We start from the raw sequence: 23,125 nt of genomic DNA, 5'->3' as shown, positions 1-23,125 counted from the left end.
CTGGAGAATAACTCTCATCCCATGTATGAGACTGTGACAGCACTGGGCAGTACTGTGAGCGACCAACTGCTTCACCCCAAGTGTGAGAAGGAGCGCTATTTGAGATCTTCCTGTCAACTGCGGTCAGGCTGTATAATCTACATCAGGCCAAGCAAAGATCACTCCGCACAGAGAACTAAATGATCCTGAAGTCTTTCTTTTTCTTCTTAGTTGCTATGACTCCTAGTATCTTTTTTTCTATCTGCTATTCTGAGCTTGTGTGTGTTCCTTCTATTATATATTACTGTATTATCCATGCTGCTGTAACACATTGAATGTCTCCATGGTGGGACTATTAAAGGATTATCTTATCTTATCCTGTTATAAGGAGTCATATCTATATTACAACTCACTGCTTCATATCTTGCATCTGACACTCTGTGTTCTCTTGCTGACTCCGCAAGCTCTGCACCTCATACAGTAGTCTGCTCACATCCTCATGTCGCAGTTTTGTCTCCTCACTTTTCACAACAGACACCTAGACAGAATGACAAAACATATGTGCAGTTATAATGCAAATGCTAAGATGCTCACATGCATGTAATAAAAATAAATGAAAGGGACCTGTCACCATTCCATAAACTTACAGTCATTTACTGACTTAATTGTGCAAGAAATCTTTCTTAAAATTGCCTACATTGTTATGTGTTATAGAAGCTCTTATTTGGCTTATCCAACAAGGAACGAAAAGAGGACGGGCCTCCATGGGAAATGGGGCAGGGATTAAAATGCAACAAAGTGCACCAGAACTGCTCCAATATTCTGGAACAGATTTCTGTCACAGACTATGCCAAGTAATGGGTGGTGTATACGTAGACAAGCCAGTGTAAAGACGCACCAGATTTATCACCCAGCATTAACCACTGTGACAAATCTGATGTCTGGTCTAAGATTACTAGACAGGATTAGTAAATCTGCACCATTGTGTTATCTTAAATCCTAAGGGAGTCCAGTTTTCTTTTTCCTAATAATTATATTTGAAAGGTACTATGTGATATTGCTGTTTTGTCTTCTCAGACAACCAATGCAGGACATGTGGGAGTGGAGGGATGCAATATCAGAACACAAAAGCTGCTCTGGCATTGTTGTTTTCCACTGGAAAGTGCTAGAGCAAGGAAAGTTCATGCCCAGTTGTCAATTTATTCATTACCTGGTAAACATCACTGTCTATTTCAAAGAGACAATAATGGTGGTTGAGGGGATAAGGAGCGTGGTTTGGTGACTGGTCCTCTGTAAAGGGATTGTCCAGCAATAGTTTAGAGAGATTTTTGAGAATGGAGATCTGAGACTACCCACTCTCCAGGTTTTGAGGGTTCTCAAGTTTTATTTCGCCTTGTTCTCATTTTTTTGACTCCCATGGCCAGAAAGATTCTCTGTAATTTGTGCCATAAACTGATGTAAATTATAAAGCAAGCCTTTGGCAGCTCCTAGCTGAAGTAGGTTTGCTAGACTGGTGCATGGACTGCCATAAATGATGTCAAATTTATAAAAAGGCATGTGCTACGTAATATCATGCTCATCTTAACTCACAGCTGATATATTATATAGAATAGCATTCTAACAAACTTCCAGATGTGTAAAAGTACACTGTCTACCAATAAGTACTTGGACACCTGCGGTGGAATAGAAAAACAACATTTCTTCATATTCAATAGTTGGTAGAACCCAGCAGATGCTTTCTTACGGATGGTATTGATAGACACAATACTCCCGGATCCCTGTTGAAACTCCTGGTGTATGTGAGCTATTGGTTGGGTGCAGTTTCTCAGGCCAGCATCCGTCAATCTCTAGTATCTCCCAGTTTTGGGGGTCTGCCGACTTGGGGCACATTCCGACAATCATCGTTCCCCTTCCACTTCGTAATCACATAGGCCACTGTCGATTTTGGGTAATTCAGTTTGCTTGCTATGTCCCTTAAGGATCGACCATTTCTGTGGTACCCCATAATTACCCCTTTCTCGAAATCCAACAACTCTGCACTTTGTGGCATCTTGCATGCTACTATTGCCAATGCTGTTTCCTTCATGATATTTAACAGCGGAAGGCGTGCCGTACATCACTATCGCAGATCTTCATCAGCATGGGTGTCCAAATACTTATTGGTAGACAGTGTAGACCTAGATCCCTATGAGTGACAGTAACATTAATGTTCCATTCACTGAGAAAAGGCAGAGATCTGGAAACCACTGACAAAATATATAGGAAAAGCTGTGTAATATTTCATTATACAAAGAACAAGTTAACTCCTGACTTGGATGATCCGTGGGAGTCATACTTCTGAGAGTCCTATCGATTGCTGGAATGAAGGGGCCTTTCACTTTGCTGGTGAGTGGTAATAGGGCTCCTCGGGGGCGGGGTGAAGCCACATGTCTTTATAAACAAGTTCTGTTCTTTAATGGGTACAATTCTGTCTTCTCTCTACTCTTGTTGATTAAGTATCAAGTAAAAGAAAAGTGCCACCCACTAATATAGTATATTTGATGTGATGAATGAAATAAGTTGCTATCATAAGATAAGATCATAACATTGTAAGATTTCATTCTTTTTGTATATACAAATAAAGTGAGACTTACCTTCCTCTTGATATGCTCCAGCAGATGTTCATGTCCTTGTAGAAAGTAGAGATGTTGAAACTCTGTGTCGTCCCTCTCTGGCTTTACCAGTCCTCCCTGTTCAATATTCACTACTTTTCTAAATCCATCTAAAAATAATAATAAAATTGAAGAAATATAATGCCTTTTTCACACTGCATAGAAATATATACTCGCTCATCGTGCACTTACACATATTTAGCTGCCTCACAAAACTGGCCATGTTATTGTGCTTGAAGTACTTGGGTAGGACTTCCTTGGCAAATCTACCTTGGTCAAAGACATGGAAGCTGGTTCCATTCTGAAAAGAGAAGATGGCAAAAGGTGAACATTTATAACACATTGCTGACTGCTTTAGATCAAAGGACTTTATATTAAATCAGCCATAATTTTAAAACCATCTGACTTCGGAGTCAGATGTCTGGTCTTCTGCAAAACCTGGCTTTATTATTTGTGAGGACCTTATTGTGGACCTTCTACCTTCTAGACAGATAATTGCAGATTCCTGCAAATAAATACTACCCTTTCCATGAGGTCAAATCTACATTAGATAATTTTTTCATTGGTTAAAAACTTACCCATATTCCCCTGGACTGGTTGCCCTGAAGCCCTCCTTATACCCATTGCCTCAGATCTTCTCAATCTCTTATAATCTCCTTTGACATCTACAGGCAATTCACATTCTCATCTGTCCATCATGCCCAAGGCCCCTTACACCCCCTTCCCTTACTTACTTTATGTTATTTAAAATTTTAGTTTCAGTTTTATTTTTGTAATTTTTCCTTTCATGTATTTTATTTTAGCTACCTCTTCCAACCTGTTTAACTTTTATTCGTATCTACTCCCGCACAACCACTTTAATGCAAAATGTAAAAGTCTCTTTTTGCAAGAAATACAATATCCCTGTGAAATATATATATATATAGTATATTATATATAAGTATTGCAGCTGATTCTAAACTAAACAGCCACAGAATAGATCCATTTATCTACAAATGAATCAACATTAGAGTTGTGAGATTAATCTGTGTATTTTTTCTGCAGATTACCTAAATAATTCATGATGTAGTGACCATTGATTTACGCAGTTCCTAGGCCACATTCTGCATGGCTATGCTAAATCTTTCAGGACAATATATCCTTATTTGTAGCCACTTTCCATTCTGGCTAATAGATGAAGGGATGCCTCTCTAATTCAGGTTGAAAACCAAACTAAGAAGGCAGCAAGCACTATATTTGTAGAAATCCATGGTCCTTGTATCTAAGTGGTAATATTCTAACACTACAGTCTACAAAGTATGTGACATGCAGTGTAATATGAAATAAATTGGGTTTCAACATAATACCAATATTTTCCCATGAAATACATGGCTTATGGCTAATTCCACACTAAAATGAGAAGCCAGATGCCTGAAATTAAAGTCTTTCAACAACTTGAAAAAAAACCCAAAAAACTTGTAGTTAATATGGTAACAAATGTGCTGTAGGTGTATAATGGTTATGGGAAGCTTGGCCAGACAAAAAAAAAAAATGAAAAACTGCTAAATATGAGCAAATTGGGCTTAAAGGGGCTCTATCACTAGGAAAAGTCATTTTTAACTAATCACACCTTTGCATAGCCTTTAGAAAGTCTATTTCACACCTACCTTTAGTATGTAGATTGCCTCAGTGGTTTCTGAATAAGTCCGTTTTTATTCATATGCTAATTAGACTGGTGCACGATAGATCGTGCACACCTCTCCTATTGTTTTGTATAGGAGACTGCTGATGATGATGATGACTCAGATTCCTGTTTGCTTCACACACATAGAAGATAATAGGAGAGAGGAGGCTGCTGGGAACTTCCTGTGCTGGCTGGAAGCTCATTAGCATATGAATAAAAACGGACTTATTCAGAGACCACTGAGGCAATCTACATACTAAAGGTAAGTATGGAATAGACTTTCTAAAGCCTATACAAGCATGTGTTTAGATAAAAATGACTTTTCCCAGTGATAGAGCCCCTTTAACAGTCCCTGGTGAGTCTGCTAGCAGTTTATTGTTCTTGGCTGGTGATGAAGGGGGGGGGGGGGGTACAAAGAAGTTATTGATTAACAATTATTTATTTTCATATACTCAGAATATACCTGATAGGTTACCAATTATCATTGGTTTCCCCAAAATTAAGACAGTGTCTTACATTAAATTCTGGTCCTAAAGATATGACATGTCTTATTTTCGGGAGTGGCTGGAGCGGGGGACAATGTCCCCTTAGCAGAGCACTGGTTGTAGGTAGTGCAGGAGGTTGGGGGGGGGGGGGTATGCTACTTACCTTCCCAATCTTCATACTTTCGGGGGATCACTTATTTTCGGGGAAGCACGGTAATAGTCATGTAAGTACTGTAGGATTCTGATAGGCTGCCATGGTAGCCGAGGTCCTAACAAAGGCTCCAGGCCAGGCAATGCTACCTATAAGTATCTGGCAACTGAATTACGGTCCACGAGTGGTGTGACAGAAGAAGTACCCTCTCGCTGCCTAACCACCTAGAGAGTAACTATTGACCACAGCTCTATGGGACTGTCTATGTTCTATTCATACTGTACATCTGCAGAGCTCAGTTACAAACCTCTTTTAACTCTTTAAGGATACAGGGTACTTTGTATGTTACTGCTCGGCGGCTTTTTTCATATTTTCCTTCCCCGCCTTTCAAAATTCATAACATAGTATTGCAGCACATCACACATAAAAATTAGCCTCAAAAGCCGAGTTACAGAGACATAGTTGGAAACTGTAGCGTCACCTTTACAAGGTACTGGGACTAGGTTTATAGCACATTTACCTCTGATGTCACCCTTTAAAATGAACAAGTATCACAATCATAGCTCAGTAATAGTTCTTCGCCTAGGTCAATGGACAACAGGAGTTTTGGTTTTACTAGGACGATAAAGAAGTCAAATGCAAGTTTACCTTTTATGCTACAAAAGCTCTTGTCCCTGTATCCAGAATGGCATTACAAGCAGCAGCATATGGCAGGTGTATTACCCAGTCACCTTCTGGTACCATAATGTCTTATGTGTCTGTTATGACCACCAAAATAGAATAGTTTTAGGGTGTCTGAGTGGGAAACTGATCCTGTAATAAAGGAGAACTACATTTATAAAAACAGAATCCACTGTTCTGTTAGGGGCCGTTCACATGGCGGAAAATAAAAATTAATTCCTCTTCATTTTCCAGTCTCCAGCCACCCACAGTAGAATCCAACACAGCTTTCCACCACTGGAGTCTTGAGCCATGGATTGTGATCTCTGCTTCCCATCGAAAACAAGAGGCAGAATCTGTGCAAAATCTGCAACTGATTTGGGGACAGAATTCGCAGAAATGCAGAATGAGGCCTAAGCCTACCCTTGTGTTTTCACGTTTAGGAGTGGATCATAAAGAGAATGAATGTATAAAGCACAGATGTTATTCCTTTTCTTTTCCTCTTGGCTAGGTTTCAAAGACTGAATCAAAAAAGCTAAACATCTATTATGGGATATACCGTATATACTCGAGTATAAGCCGACCCAAATATAAGCCGAGGCCCCTAATTTTACCACAAAAAACTGGGAAAACTTATTGACTCGAGTATAAGCCGAGGGGGGAAATGCAGCAGCTACTGGAAAATTTCAAAAATTAAAATAGTCGGAGTTTTTGGGTGCAGTAGATGCTGGGTGCTGGGGAATGGGAGGGGGTGTTTTGGTTGTCTGTCTGCCCCTTCCCTGAGCTTGAGGACTGGGGTTTTTCCCCCACTTGTAATTCAGTCTGGCTGAATATAGGGTATCTGCAGTGCTCCTATTAACCCCTTCCTGATGGAACAGGAGCACAGCAGATACCCTATTATTCAGTAGATCGGGCACTTTCAGACACAGGGATACCTAATGTGTATGTGTTTCACAGTCATTTTCTACTTTTGTATGTATTCTAGGGAAAGGAGGGATTTAGAACTTTTATTTATTTATTTTTTAAAGCTTCTTTTTTTTCTCCCACTATGTTATGGGAGATTCTATATATTGATATTGCACAAAAAAATAAAAATAAAAAATAATATTTTTTTTTTTTTTTGCTGACTCGAGTATAAGCCGAGGGGGGCTTTTTCAGCACAAAAACTGTGCTGAAAAATTCGGCTTATACTCAAGTATATACGGTAAGTAATAAAAAAAAAAAAAAGGTCTCTATAGTCACAGTAGGCAGGTAGCTACTCTCACGTACATGAAAGCCTTAGACAATCAGTACTTGTACATGAAAAACATGAACCCGGATAAAGACACAATAATACACAGGAAAGAAGCCAAGTCCAACACCCTGAGCTATCAAAACTTAAGAAAAATAACACACTTGTGTTTACTGTAAAATGGAGTGTCAAGTCAAACAAAAGAGAGTGTAATATATATTCTACAGACCTAAGTAAGTAAATGGATTTACATGCTTCTAGAAGAGGAGAAAATTATGATCGTTCAGGAGCAGGTCTATAGTAATATGTTGTATGATGGGTCGGCTGTCATGTAATGTACCTACAGCACAAGTTCATATGTCGCAGATATTTTTCGCCACAAAGCCACTGCAAAATCTGATTGTTTTATACGACATCCACATTGCAAATGAAGTTCGAATTGTAATAAATATCTTTCAGAGACAGAAAGCAGAGTTGAATAGTATATAATATTTCTATGGCAGTCCTGGGAGCCTTTAGAGGAACTAGCAGCTGTGGTCCCCACTTAGCTCCTTAGTCACTCATACCTCCCAAGTTTAACAGTACAGAAAGAGGAACAGAATGTGCACTGCGTGCCGTGGCAAATTTAGCTGCACCCACTTTTACTTTGACTCCGGTCATTCCCACCCATTTCTCTTGTACTCCCACACAGAACAATGCCCCTACCCCCACATTATAATATCATCCTCCTGGTGCTCCCAGATTTTACTGTCCCCCTCCATCTGCCCTGGTTTAATGTCCACTTCATCTGGCCCCACAGTTTAATATCCCTCTCATCCGACTCCACCCAGTTTAATGTCCCCCTCATCTGACTCCACCCAATTTAATGTCCCCCTCATCTGGCCCTTCAGTTTAATGTCCCTCTCAACTGAAGACCCTTGAAGTCACACACTTCAAGGGTCACTGCCTGTGAATGAGTCTCAGCAGTCAGGTATGGCATGTTGACATAATTAGACCAGCATGCTCCACGTGACTGCTGAGGCCTGTGACCCATGTGGTGTATAACGTTAGTGGCAGGCAAGCGATGCCCAAAGAGGATGCTGGATCAAGGATGCCCAGGAGAGGTGAGACAAGGTGAATATAAGTGTTTTACTTTAAGATTTTCAAATCAAGGGCTCTTCCAGTACTCCAGTAGACCTTCTGATTAGGAAGATACCGGGGCAATTGAGAACCAATCATTGAGTACTTTCATGTTCTGACATACAGATGGGTTATTCCACACTAAGACCTGATAGCCATGAGAGTGAACCACAAGCTCAGACAATTCTACTCCCTGATCTAGAATGACAAACAAAATTTTGTAAATGGGATCAGCTGGAAGAACCGATTTGTTCACATCTTTTCTCCAGTGTGTCTACTGAGTCAGGTTCCATAATCAATCACTGTTTGCAAGAATAGGCAATTACATTTTGCAACAATACATAACTCATTATTATATTTTCCAACAATACACAGTTTTCTGGCATAGATGTGTGATGATGTGGCACAACTGGGCACAAGGCCCTCTGAAGACTTTTACAGGAAATCTAGGCCAGTTCCTAACTGGCGTAGATTTCAATCCTGACACTTGGGCATGTGCCTGATCTATTAAGACGCTAAAGCCTCTTGATAAATCAGGAGCGTCTTGCGCTTCTCGGGGCCCTTTATTAAGACTGGCGTATGAAATGCTAAATTTAATAAATCTGCCTCATTGTTTTATTATATTCTCCAACAATGGACAGCTCATTATTACATCTCCAACAATAGGCAGTGTATTATTATATTCTCCAACAAGAGGCAACTCATTATTCAATCATCCAGACTAAAAAAAAAAAAATACTAGTGAGCCATTGGGTACTAACCTAAATCAAATTTTAGTTGACAGTATTAAAATAAATGATTAAAAAAACTATGAAAAATAAGTGTTACTAAAGTAAAAATGGCCATAAGAGAGAGGGAAAAGTATTTAAAGAAATGCCTTCCTTTTGGCATACATTTTTTGGATATTAAAATAAAGAAAAAACATGGAAAAATTAAAACAAAAAAATAAAGCCTTATTTATTACCAAAAAAGATGAAAAACTATTTGAATAACCCAAGGAAAAAAATTGTTATAGCCCTCAAAACTTCATGTAAGAAAAAAATATAAAGTGTCCAGTCCTGAACTAGGGAAAATAGGCCGGTACTGAAGTGAATAGGGGATAAGTGTCAGATCACAGGGGTCCGACCGCAGGAACTCCCAACCATCGGGGAAAAGAGTTCTGAAATTCCGCCATGTCTCCTCCATATGACTGAAGTGCCAGTGCACATGTCTGACCACTGCTCCATTCATAGAATTGACTTGTTCTTCATTCATGCAGGAGGTATACATGGGGGACTTTTGGGCCCCTGTTCTCTTGATTCCTGGGGGTCCCAACAGTTGAACTTCCTGCAATCCAACACCTTTAAGTATCTTTAATGATAAAACACCTTGAAATAAATATGTAATTAATTGTACTAAATATTTAGTCCGTTCCCACGACTGTGTCAAGTTTAGGAAAAGTGTTCTGTGTGTGGGTCGTATGTACTGGACTGAACATGGCTGTGTGAACTGAACTCACTACTTTATATTATGATATGATGAAAGAGTGAGCTCCTAAATGGCCACAGCACGACATGGTTGTGTGAACACAGCCTTACCATGTACAGTTACACACGTCTCTTCTTACAACTACAGTCAAAGATTTGGCAACTTTCAACTTGAAATATATTTATATTATTAAGTATGCATACATGCACGCCATAAGGATTTACAAGCAGGAAATTCGATAAAACTACATGCAACGAAATTTGTGTATATATGTATAGAAATCCACACCAACTGGAGTAGGCTTTCATACATATATCTGCAGATTTTGACCTTCTGATTTTGAAACCATTTTTGGAAATAGCCTCCATAAATAAATAAATAAAATAAATAAATAAATAAACTAAATATATCCTTGACCCAGCAGAAGTGTGCAGTGTCTGCTAAGTCAACAAGGCTATATGTGCAGTGGCAGGGATAGTTGCAAATCTTTAATCGCACTGGTCTCTATTTTGCTTATCATCTGGAATCCTGTTAATACATCCTCCAATGATACTATAAACAATAGTGTATTATTATATCCTCTAACCATAGAAAACTCATTATCACATCTGGCAATTATATATAAAGTGTTTTATTACATCCTCCAAAAATACACTGCTCATTATAACATTCTCTAATACTACACAGTAAATTATTACATTCTACAAAACAAACAGCTGATTATCATATCCTCTAACTACAAAGCGTGTATTATTACATCTGCCAACATCATATAGTTCATTATTACATCCGCCAACAATGTGCAGTGCATTATTATATCCTCTAACAATAGACAGTGCATTGTTACATTCTCCAACAATAGAGAGCTGATTATTATATCCTTTAACAATATATACTACACTATTGTATTCTGCTACAAAAAACAGCATATTATTACATCTCTAACAATACGCAGCTCAATATTACATCCCCCCCAAAATAGCTATTATCCTCTGGCAACAGACGGCACATTATTATGTACTCATACAATAGACAGAGTACTATTACATCTTCCAACCAAAGACAGTGCACACTCACATCTTTCAATAATAAACAGCTCATTACTATGTCCTTCAGCAATAGATTGTATTATTATACACATTGTATAGTGTATTATTATACAGAATATATATATATAATATAACCACCGCCTCAGGGAACAGAATTTATGCACAGGTCATAATCTAAGGGATTTTTCACACAGCATAATTTGTCCAGGCTAAGGGTTAGATTACATTTGTTTTTGTTTTCCGTCCATGGAGAGTCCGCATGTAGACCCCCGAACAGAATACAAACGCAATTGCAAGTACTGTGCTGTCAAAGTGCACACACCTCATAGACTATAATGGGGTCCGTGTGCTTGCCATGCACTTCCCGCACGAATCATTTGTGCGGGCAGTGTACAGCAAGCACACGGACCCCATTATAGTCTATGGGGTCCGTGCTCTTTAACTGCACAGCGCTTGCAGTTGCATTGGTATTCCGTTCGGGGGGTCCTCATGCAGACTCCCCCTGGACAGAATACAAACGCTAATGTGAACCAGGGGTTAAGCCCCATGTAGCATCCCACAGTGTTTTTTACTGCAAAGCTTTTCACAGAACGTTTGCAGAGGTTTCTGCTGAAATGACATGCTGCGAATTCCAAAACCCCAATGTTTTTGGAAAACACAGTGTACTAGCAGAACGTATTTTACCGCAGTGTGGGGATGCAATTAGCTAAAATTCCATCCACTACACAGTGGCTGTAAAAGGTCGCATTTTTTTCCGCAGCATTTTCACAACATGGGGGCCTGGTCTCAGAGTAAGTTCACACAGAGGAATTTACCATGGATTTGAGGGCAGATTCCGTACATTTCACCCAGATGCCGCTTTCCATTATCTTCTTCATTTTCCACTGTTCAATTACCTGTAGGAATTTGAAGCGAAATTTTCTGCTTGTCCATATTCTGTGTCAAATTCCAAGTGAATTTCCATACCTGTTAGGCAGTATTTTAAGCCTCCAATTCTCTTGAATGAGAGCCATCAGGTGGAATGTGGCTGAAGGTTGAGCATAAAAATGAGCTAGAAGAAAAATGGGCTAACGCCGGGGCCCAAGGTGGCGTAAATCTCGGTCTATAGGTATGATTGAACAGAAAGTCCACTGAGGAAAACTCTACATACTTTCTTGTGAAAAGTACTGTGGGATAAAATGTGATGCATTTCTGCAGTGTTTTTTTTTTTCACAGCACTTTTTGGCTTCAGCTCACAACGTGGGGCCTTAGGCCTGGTTCACATCTGCGTTCAGTAATCCATTCGGGGAGTCCACATGGGGACCCCCCGAACGGAATTCTGAACATATTGGCAAGTGGTGATTTTATGAAAGCACACAGACCCCTAGACTATAATGGGTCCATGTGCTTTCTGTGCGGTCTCCGCATTGAACATGCGGATAGAAAAGTACTTCTTGATCTACTTTCCTGTCCGCATGACTCGTGCAGAAAGCACACAAACCCAAATATAGTCTATGGGGTCCGTGTGCTTTCACTATTCACCATTTGTCAATGCGTTCGATAGTCCGTTCGGGGGTCCCCATACGGACTCCCTGAATGGATTACCGAATGCAGAAAAAGGAACCCATTGAAGTCAATGGCAGGCTTTATTTTCAGTGCTTAAATTCCACACCAAATTCATCACCATTTTCCTCCCAGTGAATGGACCCTAAATCCAGGTTCAAATGGGGATTTTTAGACCGGATTTTGAGGCGGAGGCCGCCTCAGAATCCGGTCCAAAAAATGGCTAACCGCGACTGGATGCCGATGCAGTGCATATGGTGCACCGGCATCCAGTCTCAGAATTCCACTCCATATTAGGCCCAAATGAATGGACCCAGTCAGGATCGAGTGTCGCAGGAGGGAGTGTCAGAATCCGCAGCAAGAAAGGGCATGTCGCTTCTTTGTTCCACGAGCACCTCCCATTCCGCGAGTGCCCAGTTTTTTGAGTCTGATTCTGACGCGGATTCTGTGTCAAAATCCAGCCCAAAAAACTCTGTGTGAACCCAGCCTTAGAGGCATTATTGGGTATTTACTTATGGAGTGTTGGGCAGTATTGATTTAAAGAGGACCTTTCACCATATCCGGGCACAGGCAGTTCTATATACTGCCAGAAAGCTGACAGTGCGCTGAATTCAGCGCACTGTCGGCTTTCCCGATCTGTGCCCGGTGTGAAGAGCTTACGGCCCGGTACCGTAGCTCTTCTATGGTCAGAAGGGCGTTTCTGACTGTTAGCCAGAGACGTCCTTCTGCCTCGCGTCACCAATCGCGCTGTACTGTGGAGCCGGGAGGAACGCCCCCTCCCTCTGCTCACACAGCTTGTCCGTAGACTAGCATTATCAGGAGAGGGAGGGGGCGTTCCTCCCGGCACCACAGCACAGCGCGATAGGCGCCGCGAGGCAGAAGGACGTCTCTGGCTAATGGTCAGAAACGCCCTTCTGACTGTAAAGCGCTACGGTACCGGGACCGATAGCGCTTTACACCGGGCACGGATCGGGAAAGCCGACAGTGCGCTGAATTCAGCGCACTGTCAGCTTTCTGGCAGTATATAACACTGCCTGTGCCCAGATATGGTGAAAGGTCCTCTTTAAGGTGAAATGTGGACATTATGAATTATTTTTTAGGCACAAAGACAATATAAGCAGGAGCACTCTGGGATGCTGCAAATTGACAGGGCAATATTATATACTGTAACAATAAGACAGCACATTATTATACCCTCCAATAATAGACAACGTACTATTACATCCTCCAACCATAGACAGCTCATTATTACATCCTCAAACTATACATACCGTATTTTTCAGACTATAAGGGTGCATTCACACTGAGTAAACGCTAGCTTATTCTGAACGTAAAACACGTTCAGAATAAGCGGCGTCTAAAGCAGCTCCATTCATCTCTATGGGAGCCGGCAAACGAGCGCTCCCCATAGAAATGAATGGGCTGCTTCTTTCACTCCGAGCAGTCCCATTGAAGTGAATGGGGAGTGCCGGCGTATACGGCAAGCTCTGCTCATGCCGGAGCGTACACGCCGGCACTCCCCATTCACTTCAATGGGACTGCTCGGAGTGAAAGAAGCAGCCCATTCATTTCTATGGGGAGCGCTCGTATGCCGGCTCCCATAGAGATGAATGGAGCTGCTTTAGACGCCGCTTATTCTGAACGTGTTTTACGTTCAGAATAAGCTAGCGTTTACTCAGTGCGAATGCACCCTTAAGACGCACTTTTTTCCCCCCAAATTTCGGAGGAAAATGAGGGTGCGTCTTATAGTCCGAATGTGGGGGGAGGAGCGGATTTACAGCATGGCCGCGCTACTGCCACCACTGGTTTTCTTCAGCGGCAAGAGCGTGGCAATCTGCAGGCCCCGGCAGCTAAGACACTCCCCGGCATCCGCCGGTCTATTACAGCAGATGCCGGGGACTGTCTTAGCTGCCGGGGCCTGCAGATTGCCACGCTCCTGCCGCTGAAGAAAACCAGCGGTGGCAGTAGCGCGGCCATGCTGCAAATCTGCTCCTCCTCCGCAGGTCCCGGCAGTCAGTTAGCCCCGGGACCGGTCCCCACCGGCCCCATACCTTTAGTGATGCAGGCCGGCTCCTGCACGGTGAGGCAACAGGAGCCGACCTATTCTGATGACAGCTGGGATCCTAATGAAGGCTCCCAGGCCTGTCATAGATATATATTACTATCGCGGCTGGGTCTATGACACTCCGCGATAGTAATGTATAGAATCTCCCATAGACGGCAATACACTTGTATTGCCGTCTATGGGACTTGCAATCAAATGATTGCAGGTTCAAGCCCCCTAGGCGGGGGATAATAAAATAGTAAAAAAAAAAAAAAAAAAAACCACTTAAAAAAAATATAATAAAAAATAAAATAAATAAAAGTTCACCTCCTTTCCCTAGAATACATATAAAAGTATAACATTACTGTGAAACATACACATTAGGTATCCCTGTGTCTGAAAATGCCCGGTCTACTAATATTTTTATGTACAGTGAACGTCAAAATCAAAAGTGCTAAACCGCCGGGTTTTTCTCTGTTTTGCCTCTGAATTAAATAAAAGGTGATCTAAGCAATAAACATTTCCCAAAATGGTATATCTAAAAAGTACACCTGGCCCCACAAAAAAAACGCCCTATACATCCCCGTACAGCTGCAGGGTCACCTGTCAATGTGGTCTTGCAGCTGTTCCAAAACTACAACTCCCATATATTAAATATTTTACCATTTTTTGCCTGAAAAATTTTTTTCCCTATTTTTCTCCTCTAAAACCTGCGTGTGCGTCTTATAGTCCAGTGCGTCTTATAGTCCGAAAAATACGGTATATATATTATTACATCCTCCAACAACAGTATATTCATACACCCTACAAACTTACACAGTGTATTATTATATCTTCCGATAACATTCAGTGTATTACATCCTCCAACAATAGAAAACACATAATAATAGACATCACATTATACTATTCCTCAACAATAGACAGTGCATTATTATATCCTCAGACAACAGTGCATCATTTGAGTAGGTTCACAATAGCATTATTATAGTCCATTGCTCTTATTCATTAAAGGATGAGGGCAACAGACTTTAACAGCGATAAAGTGACTGATGCAGACTGAGCTTTCTTCCATCATGTTTGTTTAGGGGGACGTTCACACTACAGTCGGTGTCCGACAGCTAGTATCTGCTGCTAATGTCCATGAAAAATCTTGTGCGGACATTAGCAGCGGACACTAGCTGTCGGACACCGACGGTAGTGTGAACGCTCCCTTATTTTTGTAACAGAAGAAAAAGTTATGCATACAGGACTCTCTACATGAGAGGGAATGAGAACAGAAGCTGACAGAGGAGGCTCCATCTGTATTGCCATTAATGTCTATTGTTCTCATCCCATGACAGTGAACAATAGTGTGAATATCCCTTTACACCCTACAATAGACAATGTATTATTATATCCTCCAACAATGTTAGCTCATTATTAGATCATCCAGCCATAGACAGTTACAACCTCTGAGAATATACAGTGCATTATTATATCCTCCAACAATATACAGCAAATTATTACATCCTCTGAGAATATACAGTGCGTTATTATATCCTCCAACAATATTACATCCTCCAATAATGACAGCTAATTATTACATAATCCAGCCATAGACATTGCATTATTACATCCTCTTGACTCTTGGTTCACATCTGCATTTGCGTTTTTGTTCTTTCTGTCCACTTAGGGACCCGAAAATTGCAAACCCAATCAGTTTAAAAGTGGTAACCTGCGGAATGGGTTTGGAAAGTGTCCGGCCGTGAGCGCCTGTGAGCGTTTTGTGCTCTCCGTGGCGAAACCATTTTTTTTAAACTGGATGAAAGTCGGTCATGCAGGACTTTGTGTCCAGTTAAAAAACAAACATAAAAAAAAAACGGTTTCGCCGCGGAGAGCACAAAATGCTCACAGGCGCTCACGGTCGGACACTGTCTGCCAGGTTTCCAGTCGGCAGAAGACGGAAACCTGAAAACGGAGATTGGGTGCTGGTGTGAACCCACCCTTAGGTGCCATGGCAGAAAACAGAAGTTTGGGAGCATGAGGTTGACTGTATCTTACATCCTCTAATACCTGGTCATTATTACATTCCCCAACAAAGTAGACAGTTGACTATAATATCATCTAACAACAAACTGCATTGTTATATCTTTCAACAATAGACAGCTCATTATTACACCCTCCATCAGTAGACAGTGAATTATTACTCAAGCTGTGATAATGCAAGTCTTCTATTGGGGGCTGTAATAATGAGTGTTTTCTTGTTGGGGTTGTTGGTGTCCATGGTAAACATGTTATATATACACTTGCAAAAGTATTCATATTCCTTGAACTTTTTCATATTTTGTCACCTTACAATCACACAAACTAATGGCTCGTTCACATCTGCGCCCGGGGTCTCTGCTTTCAGGTTTCCGTTTCCTGCCCGAAACTGGGCAGGAGACGAAACCTGCTGGCATTTTTCAAACCCATTCACTTGAATGGGTTTGAAAAGTGTCCGTCCATGAGCGCCGGTGAGCGTTTTGAGCTCTCCGCAGTGAAACCATTTTTTTTAACCGGACACAAAGTCGGACATGCAGGACTTTGTGTCCGGTTTAAAAAAACGGTTTTGCCGCGGAGAGCATAAAACGCTCACTGCCGGACTTGGTCTGACAGGTTTCTGTCTTCTGCATGCAGAAGACGCAAACCTCAGAACGGAGACCGGACGCTGGTGTGAACCCAGCGTTAAATGTATTTTCTTGAGATTGTAAGTGATAAACTAACACAAAGTAGCAGATAATTGTGAGGTGGAAGGAAAGTGATACATGGTTTACAAAATTGTAATCAAATAAAAATCTGTAAAGTGTGATGTGCAAAAGTATTCAGCCCCTCTACTCTGAGCACCCAAGGAGCACTTTTCAATCCATCATCCAAAAAAGGAAAAAGTATACTCCTGGCATCTTCTGCATTGTTTGCATGGGTAGCTTCATGTTCTGTTTTCCTACAACTACCATGACGATGCCTTCACTCAGTCCCTCCCTTCCCTTTCTCACTCACACCCCCTCTCTATTTCCTTAGCTAACCTGCTGGCTACTAGCCTTTCCTAACTAACTTCCCCATTCCAGAAACAGGGAAACGGAATGTCACTGAAATATCGTAGCAGACCACCGGAAAACGACCACCTGGACATGCGCAGATGGCTCTACCCAAACCCGAAGTGGCAGAGACGATTACATACAGTGCTACATCCAATGCCTGCAAAAGGTCGAAGTACCGGCAACGAGGAGGTTTGTGCTTGCTTCTGGCCCACTGTGAAAGGAATTTTATACACTTGAAAAAGGGCTTGAACCCAGAAACGCGTTGTGTGTTAATAAAGGAGTATCACCAATACCTACGGGCAAGCACTGTGTATTTCTTGGCCAAATCCCGTAAGGAGGCTGGTCCACTTTTGTGCTGCATCTACACATCCATGTGACGTTCACAGCAGCTGCCTTTGGTTCCCATCAGATTACTATATGCTTCTACGGTGTTGTGCCATTTGCACAACCCCATCAGGTGGGAAGGCAAATGTCTTTTCTAAGATTGGCCCAGTATCATAGTTAATGTACGAGGATCCGCTCGGTGTGGTTCTCTCTTTTGTCTCCATTACAGAACTAGTGACCAGGAGATTCAAATTAAAGAGGACCTTTCACCACCTCCACCATTTCTAGTTCTCTAGCCTCCCCCATCCTGAGCAAGTGCAGTTCGTTCTAGTGCCTTATGTGCTATTTCAAGAGGAATTTTCTTGTACTCTAACATTGGTGGTGCTGTATACCGCTGGAAAGCTAAGAGTGTACAGAACTCAGCACACTGTCAATTTTGCCAGTATTTGCATCAGTTGCAGAGATATTGATGCCATTATCTTTGAGCTGTGAGGCTGCCCCTCTGACAATGCAGTGATATTGGGGCCAAAACAAAAGGCACCGATATAGGTCTATAATGGCGGCACATTCCAAAAAAGTTGAATTCAGCACACTATCAGTGTTCCAATGGTATATGACACTGCCATTGTTAGAGTCCTCTTTAAATTGTTTGCCCAGGATAGCCACTTTTTTAATATGAGGCCAGGGAAGGTGGAAAAAAAACAAAAAAAAAACAACTGCGCAGTTCTGTCCTGGTGCTATAGTGTTTTCTTCCGTCGGAAGTTCCTGCTGAACTGTGGCGTCGCGTGTCCCTTTCTTAAGGCAGCTGATTGGCCTCAGTAGTCACGTGTGGCAGGGAAATCCGCTGGAAGAAAACACCAGACCAGCAGGACCAGACCCCAGACACCAGAGCAGGTAAGTATGCTATGCAAAAGAGTTTATGGTAGATTCAGTGACTACAAGGTGCCCAAGTTCTGTGGTTGCAAAATAAGCCCAAATCATCACCTCTCCACCACGTTCTTGACAGTTGGTATGAGATGTTTGTGCTAATATGCTGTGTTTGGTTTTAGCCAAACATGGTGCTGTGCATTATAGCAAAGCATAGATACTTTTGTCTTCTTCATACAAAGGATATTCTTCCAGAATTATTTTTTCTAATTGTTCATGAACTGGAACTTTTACATGGTAACTGAAGCTTGTAGAGTCTTAGATGTAGCTCTTAGGTTTTTGCCATTTCTCTGGATACTACATTGTCTGAGCTTGGAGTGAATTTTCTGGGATGTTCACTTCTGGGAAGAATGTCAATTGTCTTGAAAGTTTTCCACTTATGTATAATATTAATCAGTGTAGAATGATGAATTATTCACAGAAAGAACAAGGATGTCAAGTTACACTGAATCGTTCCCCACAAATATACATATATATAGTCAGCTCTTCCTGTTCTATAACCTGTTGCTGGCAGATCTGATGCCATTCTCATTGTGATAGATTCCCTTTTATTATAAATAAAGGAAATTTTCAGCACAGTATACAATTAAAGGAATACAGTAAACCGGATATACAGTGTTGTGCATAGTAGGGCGCTTCAGGCCCTGTTCTACACTAAATACAGTGTATGAAAAAGTAAAGCAACCACACAGAAAAGTCAGCATGCAGTTATGTCTCAGGCAAACAAGTGCAGGTGTGGTCTGTGGTATAAAAAGGGCTCTCATAGGCTACTTTTGGGTAGTGTACCTCTTGGTGAGAGTTACTGACTGATAGATATGCCTCTAATACACACTCAAAGACATTTTTCCCAGTTGACAGACTTTAAGAGGAGGAGCATCACTGGACTGAAAGAAGCAGGGTAGTTGTTTTAAAGACATGTCCTCCATCTAGGCCAGGGGTCCTCAAACTGCGGCCCGAGGGCCACATGCGGCCCACCAAGCACTTCTGTCTGGCCCCGCCGACAACGCCGGCAGGCATGCATTTATAATGAAGCTCCTGGGGAGCTCAGGCCAGGCCATGGAGTGCACTTCACTTTACCTAGTGGAGGGCACCGCTCCCGATGTCTGTGCAACCTGCTCTGCCTCCGGCCCACTGTTTAAAAAGTTTGAGGACCCCTGATCTAGGCCATTTTGAGCTAGTTGTTATGAGGTATTGTGAGCAGTGGCTATGTGATAATATGCACAAATGCTAAACAGGTTGGCCGAGACAGACCATCAGAGCACCACATTGATTTTTCCTTGTCAGTCTCCTTGTCCATCGTCCAGACACAGGTGGCTCCTTCATTACACACCCCTGTTTCTGTACAGACTACTTACAAGCACTTAGCAGGAAGTAATTTGGTGTCACAGCACCCATTACATGTCCTGCCATTGACAGACAGCCACCATCACCTTCATTTGCAGTAGTGTTGTGAACAAGAAACCAGGACTGCTATAGAATGTAACCATATTGTTTTTAGCGATGAATTAAGGTTCTGTTTGGGATCCAACAATGGCCAAGTTCAGGTATGGAGGCTTCGTAGTGAGTGCATTAATCCTGTCTTTGCTCTGGAGCAACACACTGCTCCAACTGCTGGTGTGATGAATGGGGAACCATCGCATATGACAGTTGGTCAACCCTATTAGAGATACAAGGGAGACTACCAGCTGAGCTATGTGTGTAGGACATCCTGTGGCCACATGTATTGCCTTCCAATGGGCTTTTTTCAGCAGGATTATGCTCAACTCCATATAGCACAGGTTTTCCAGGAATGTTTCGGTTAGACTGCAACACTTCCTTAGCAAGTTCGGTCACCAGATTTATTACCGATTGAATATTCATGGGACCAGCTGCAATATCTGTGGGGAAATGTGCGGCAGGGTACCATATGGAACCTGTATACCTCCATGCTGAACTTTTTCCATTTAATATCCAAGCTAGAGCCTTCTTCCAATTTGTACAGTTTTCCCAATAAATGTATCACTTTGCCCCATTATTGTAATCCCTTACATATATCATTATTACATCCAATTAGAAAGTTTAATTCAATTACAACAACACCTTTGTGTTGTGTTATTTTTTTGTGTGTGTCAATCCTACTAATATTATAAATGAGAAAGTTTGTGGGTTTGGATGTTTGCTCCTCAAGGGGGGTGGCTTGGGGTCGCAGGGAGGGTGGTCACGGGAAGACGAGGTCGCGTTTCGGACGGAGGAAGGCTGAGGTCGCGTTTCGGAGGGAGGAAGGCCGAGTTCGTATTTGGAGGTGGGAAATGGGCGGCCAGGGTGGGCCTGGAGTCGCGCGTGGTGGGAAGGGGAGGTCGGGGTCGTGACGGCTGCAGGTCAATGGGGGGCTGCCTGGGCCGCACTCCAGGTATGTCGAGCAGGGCGGGAACCGAGCTGCGGACGCAGTGGCGGGTTTTGCTAGTGAGTGTATAATTGTTGCAAAGATTGTACCAAAATGATCAGATACAGTAATCCTTAACACTGATTTGTCTTGACCAGTTTTAGATCTATCATTGAATTGCAGGTAATCTGCTTACCGCGGTTAGCTGAATATGGAACATACTACATCTAATCATTTTGGTTGGATCACTCCCTGTTCATCCACATAATGAAGTAACTAAAATTAAAAGGGTCTTATAGCAAATGAGAAATTCCTCCCACCTTGCTAACAGTAAGGTGAACTGTAACAATGCAAACAGCAGCAGAACTATACCAAGAGTGGCATATATCAGCTCTTCAATAAATACTGAATCAATACAAAGGATGACACATACATAGATATCCTTATAGAAGCAACCATGCTTTTCTCAGGAAACATTCATTCAATGTGATCGGCCATGTACAGTACAAGTAGCTGTCAGCGCTGCAAGATCCTCTAACTGAAAGTTCAGCTACTGCATATTCTGGACTAAGGATGTACAATGGGCTTTCCATAAGAAAAATCGATTATGACATTGATAAGGGTCCATGCACAGAGCACTGCCACATGTATGAACTCTGTACATTACCACACGGTCTCATATTCAAGTAACTCCTTAGGAAGACATTTGGCGCCACCCTGTGAATATCTCTGTAATGCAGCGTGAGCTACGATTATATATGAAAGAGACAAAAATGGAGGCTTGTTGAGTTCTGAGCTACAAAGCTGCACAATGTGTACCAATATCTGTTCAGGGAAATAATATCTGCTAGCGTTCTGCAGATCTCATGGTGCCATTTGAGGTAGCCTGTACAAGACCAGGGGTTACAGTGGTACATGCACAGGCTGCTATAAAATAGCCAATGTGTACCAATGAGCCTAAAAGAGAAACCGTGTTAAATATAAGGCTCCTTGATCTGTTATAGTGTTTCTTCTAAAGGTAGTATAGAAAAGAATATTTTAGAATGGGAATGGAGAATAAGCTTCACCAAAGATCTCAATATATCTCCATGACTCAGGAGCATCTGCTGAAGGTTAAGGCCAAGTCTCATAGCATACAAGTAACTGACCATTTACTACTCAGGGGTCATTCAATACCTGTGAAAGGGGCAATATTGTATACTAGCCACTTGGACACTGTCACAGGTGTACCTGTAGAGGGCAGTGTCGGAGGATGTAGTCACAACCAGGCCTTGACTCCCGAGGGAGCCCAAAGACACTGGTAATATATATATATATATATATATATATATATATATATATATATATGTAGATGGGGGCCTCTTATAAATGTTTCACTCAGGCCTAGGAGCTTTTGGGCCACAGCAAAGCAAAGGTCAACGCTACATTATCCTACTGTGACAATTTCTATTAGGTTTTCACATTTATCAGTACAGAAAATCTAACAATCTAGATGAGTATATACTACCCAAGAACCTTAGCAGTACATACCACACTCCAGCAAATAAGATGGTTGGTTTCAGGGTCTTCTACCAGAGTCCACAGCTTGGTAAGGAAGGCTGGCACATTACTGCAGTACCCATCCATTGCCAGGGAGTTCGCAGATTCCTGCATGGTGACAGATAGGTGTTACTCAAACTCCATGCCTGAGAGATGATACAGTGATAGGGAAAACCGAGAGGGACCCATGTACTGAGGTCACAGTGTCACAAAGAAAGTGGCTGCAGCTGATTCACACCACCAGGTCACACTCATAGACACTCAGCACTAATTTGCTGGCACTGCCCCCCTGCCCCACTACAGAACAATGCCCGGTGATGCCGTATTCATACTCTGACCACAATGCTTTGAACAAACATGCAACATCATGTAAAGAGATCACACAGAGCCCATTCAATGCCCACTGAATCACAGAAGATAACTGAGGCATTTCAGCATTCAGCTGCAGAGAACATGATAGCTATGATATTTCCAGCATAGTGATATATCCCATTCATTCTTCACTTATCCATATATGTATTTATGGCTTTTTGGCCACATGGCTTGTACATATACCATATAGACTGTGTGTTTCACCTGCACAAGCTGTGAAGCTAAAAACACTGGCAAATTGGGGTAAAACCACATGTTACCGACCTGAAGCTGCATCATATTCAAGCACCTCAAGGGCACCTTCATTCTAAGAGGACGTTCACATTACCGATGCCAGCATGTGTCAGAATATTGTAATAATGAACATTAAAACATCCGTTTAGTGTCCGTTTTCACCAAATCCGTCACAGGTCCGTTATTTTGATGGACATAAAGCAAGGCACAGGACTTTCGTGTCTGATCAAAATAATGGATTTGTGATGGATGTTAAAAGTCCATTTTTTT

General features: G+C 41.9%; 1 protein-coding gene across 1 annotated transcript in view; it reads right to left on the bottom strand.

Moving 5' to 3' along the window:
• The window catches only part of HSF4 (heat shock transcription factor 4), a 38,019-nt gene extending 15,656 nt beyond the window's left edge, over positions 1-22,363 (bottom strand). Inside the window, exons 1-4 of the mRNA XM_075281880.1 lie at positions 22,241-22,363; positions 2,823-2,931; positions 2,613-2,740; positions 393-517 (exon numbers count right to left, since the gene is read on the bottom strand). Coding sequence (XP_075137981.1) covers positions 393-517; positions 2,613-2,740; positions 2,823-2,931; positions 22,241-22,363 — 485 coding nt within the window. The remainder of the gene's footprint in view (positions 1-392; positions 518-2,612; positions 2,741-2,822; positions 2,932-22,240) is intronic.
• Between the last annotated feature and the right edge of the window lie 762 nt (positions 22,364-23,125).

Source organism: Leptodactylus fuscus, chromosome 7 (genome assembly GCF_031893055.1).
Source record: "Leptodactylus fuscus isolate aLepFus1 chromosome 7, aLepFus1.hap2, whole genome shotgun sequence".
In the NCBI taxonomy this organism is placed as follows: domain Eukaryota; kingdom Metazoa; phylum Chordata; class Amphibia; order Anura; family Leptodactylidae; genus Leptodactylus; species Leptodactylus fuscus.
The sequence above is the reverse complement of the archived record's forward strand: the minus strand, read 5'-3'. Positions and strand labels throughout refer to the sequence as shown.